Source organism: Ananas comosus, linkage group 3, assembly GCF_001540865.1.
Source record: "Ananas comosus cultivar F153 linkage group 3, ASM154086v1, whole genome shotgun sequence".
NCBI classification, from domain to species: domain Eukaryota; kingdom Viridiplantae; phylum Streptophyta; class Magnoliopsida; order Poales; family Bromeliaceae; genus Ananas; species Ananas comosus.
The window spans coordinates 15050559-15053438 of NC_033623.1; the positions used below are offsets into that span (position 1 = coordinate 15050559).

Genomic DNA, 2880 nt, shown 5'->3' on the forward strand with positions numbered 1-2880 from the left:
CCATCTCGTTCCCTTCCAATTCACACTCGATCATAAAACGAAGAAACAGAGAGAAAGTTAAGCAGTTTTCTTCTTTTCTTTTTTTTTTTTTATTTTTTCTCTCCCTAATCCGACATTTGGGAGAGAGAAGTGAAGGATTTACGGCTTAATTATCACTAGAAACCGAACTGGATTAATTTGAGTGGGACCTGAACTCGATCGAGTCCTAGCTAAATGGAACGGGTACTCTATGAGAGGATTATAGCTGGGTCAAACTCCCGTTCCTCAAGACAAATTTAAAATCAACACGGAAAGAAACTTAAAGCAAAATTACCTTCCAAAATTCATCAAACCAAACACATTTAGGGAGATTGATATATTTTATACATAAATTAACAGCGCCTACAGTACTATCTTGTAGAGTTTATACATGAAGTAGTCTTTTTTTTTTTCTTTTTTTTCTTTTTTTTTTTGTTGTTGTTGTTGTTGTTGCAGAGAACCCTCACATTTTGAACTTGGAAAGGCCAAAAAGAAGCAGGAGAAGATTTGGGCATGCAGTGTTTGGACAATTCATGCGATCATCTTCCTTGTGTACCTTGAATTCCTCTCTGCGCTTAAAATTGTGATCATGATAGTTAATTTCAGAACTAACCATGCACCACCCATGCAGCTCGATCTCACGTACGTGCGTTTGTAAGCTCTAGCAGTACTCCCACAGGAGCGGCTCCTCAAACCGGAACTCGCCGCCGCCGCCGTCCTCCTCATCCTCCCACGACGACGGAAACCAGAAGCCGTCTCTCAAGTCGAGGAGGAGGTCCGGCAGGTCGTCGCCGGCGGCGGGAAATGCGGCGGCGAGGGCGGCGGCGGCCTGGATGTCCTTGGGGGAGGCGGTGGCGGGGCGGGGGAGGGCGGGGGCCAGCTCGGGGAAGTTGAGGTGCGCCGACTGGCCCTTGATGGTCAGCGCCGCCACGTCGTGGGCGCGCGCCGCCATCTCGGCGGTGGGGAAGGTGCCGAGCCATATCCTCGACTTCTTCCTCGGCTCGCGGATCTCCGACACCCACTTCCCCCAGTTCCGCATCCGCACCCCGCGGTACACCGGGTGCTTCCCCTCCTTGCTCCGCTTCTGCTTGCTCTCCCCGCCCCCGCCCCCGCCCCCGCCGACTGCGTCCGCTTCTCGTTTACAGCTGTTCTTACCGCCCTTCTTTAGACCGCTGCCCGATTTCTCTGCCGGTGGCGACGGCGCATTGGGACAAGGCGAGGTGGTCGTAGGAGTACTCGAAGTAGAGTTAGAGGATGACAACGACGACGACGACGTCGCCTTCAACAAGCTCTTTTTCCTTCTCCCCCTACTACTGCTATTACTACTATTGTTGCAACCACCGCTCTCACTCCAATTCTTTCTATTCCTCTTCCCAAAATACCCTCGCTCTGCGAAATCCCCGCCCTTTTTTTGAAAATGCCCTTCACCTGTACCGCAATTCTCGTTAGTGTCCCCGTCCCCGTCCTGCTCGAATCGGAACACGAAAACCGCGTCCCCGGCGTCTCCGAACGCCGTCGGCGGCGGCGCGGAATCGTCGGGGAGGCGGAAGAGCCAATTGTGTAGGTCCCACGAGACGCGTATCCGACCACCGCCCTCCGCCGCCGCCGACGACACCGTCTCGCTCCCGCGGAACGCCCACCGCAGCCGCGGCACGTTCAATACGCAATTCCCGTCCACCATTATAAGCATCCCCACCTCCCCCAATCCCCTCCTCCCCCTCCCCCTCTCCCTCTCCCTCTCCTTCGCCTTCTCCGCGCCGCGCTCGCCAAGCTCGATCGCGATCTCCCTCTCCCTTCCCCCGAGCCGCGCCGTGGTCCGGTAGGTTCTAGNTATATATATATATATATATATATATATATATATATACTTATATATACATATATACACAATATAGACGATCACGAGATACACGGACGTAGCTTTCGATAGATAAGGACTCATTGCTATCTTTATCTTAAAAAAATTTAACAAACTGAAAATTTTATCCTTTGTCACTTGGACTAGTGAAAAAAAAAAAAAAAAAAAAAAATTTTTTATACTCTATTTAGATGGAGAGGGGAAAAAAAAAGGACAGTTAGAAAGAAAATTTTTTCTCTATGTTCAAACTAAGTAGTATCATGAGAATAAAATTTTATTTGTGTTACCGACCGTTCCTAGAGCAAATGGCAAAGGGCTTGGTGGTTGATACCCGAGACCCAAGTTCGAATCCAAATTGATTCATATTTTCAGCCAAATTTATTTCTAAATTAAATAAATGAAACGGACAGCGTGCTATTTATTTCTATAAAAAAAAAAAATATTTGTGTTTCAAAATTACGGTACATAAATGAATAGCCTCTTACATCTCTAGCTCGATTATTCTAAAATTTTTAATCAAATTTAGTAAAAATAACACCTTTTAACGACTAGAAAAAAAATTCTTATTGAAAGTACTTTTAATATTTTTAGAATAAGAATTCTTGCACATGCCCGAAGGAGAGTAGGCGATTGATTAATTAATAAACACATTGGTGCATATAAAAATTTGGAAGTACAAAAAACTATTTTATTATTATACATTAGTCGCCAAACGGTACGCCAAAGAATTTGGGCGGTTGAGTTGATATCCAAACAGTGATGCCGTGTTACAGAGGGAAAAAAACGATACCAAATCTTCAATAGTGACTAAAGTGCAGGTTGGTAATATATATATATATATATATATATATATAGAGCAGGACTGCTGTGCTCTTAGGAGCACGGAGCCCTCCGTGCTTCTGAGCCGTTTTCGATGATGGGACTCTCAAATCGACGATCGGCTCCGTTAGACTTGATCTAGCGTATTTGAAGTTTCTAGAAAATAATTTTTGCAATTTTTCGAT

General features: G+C 45.9%; 1 protein-coding gene across 1 annotated transcript; it reads right to left on the bottom strand.

The window, feature by feature from the left end:
* Nucleotides 323–1699, bottom strand: LOC109707857 (ethylene-responsive transcription factor ABR1-like). Its single transcript, XM_020229383.1, has one exon. The coding sequence runs from the start codon at nt 1697–1699 to the stop codon at nt 680–682; it is 1020 nt and encodes a 339-aa protein (XP_020084972.1). The 3' UTR covers nt 323–679.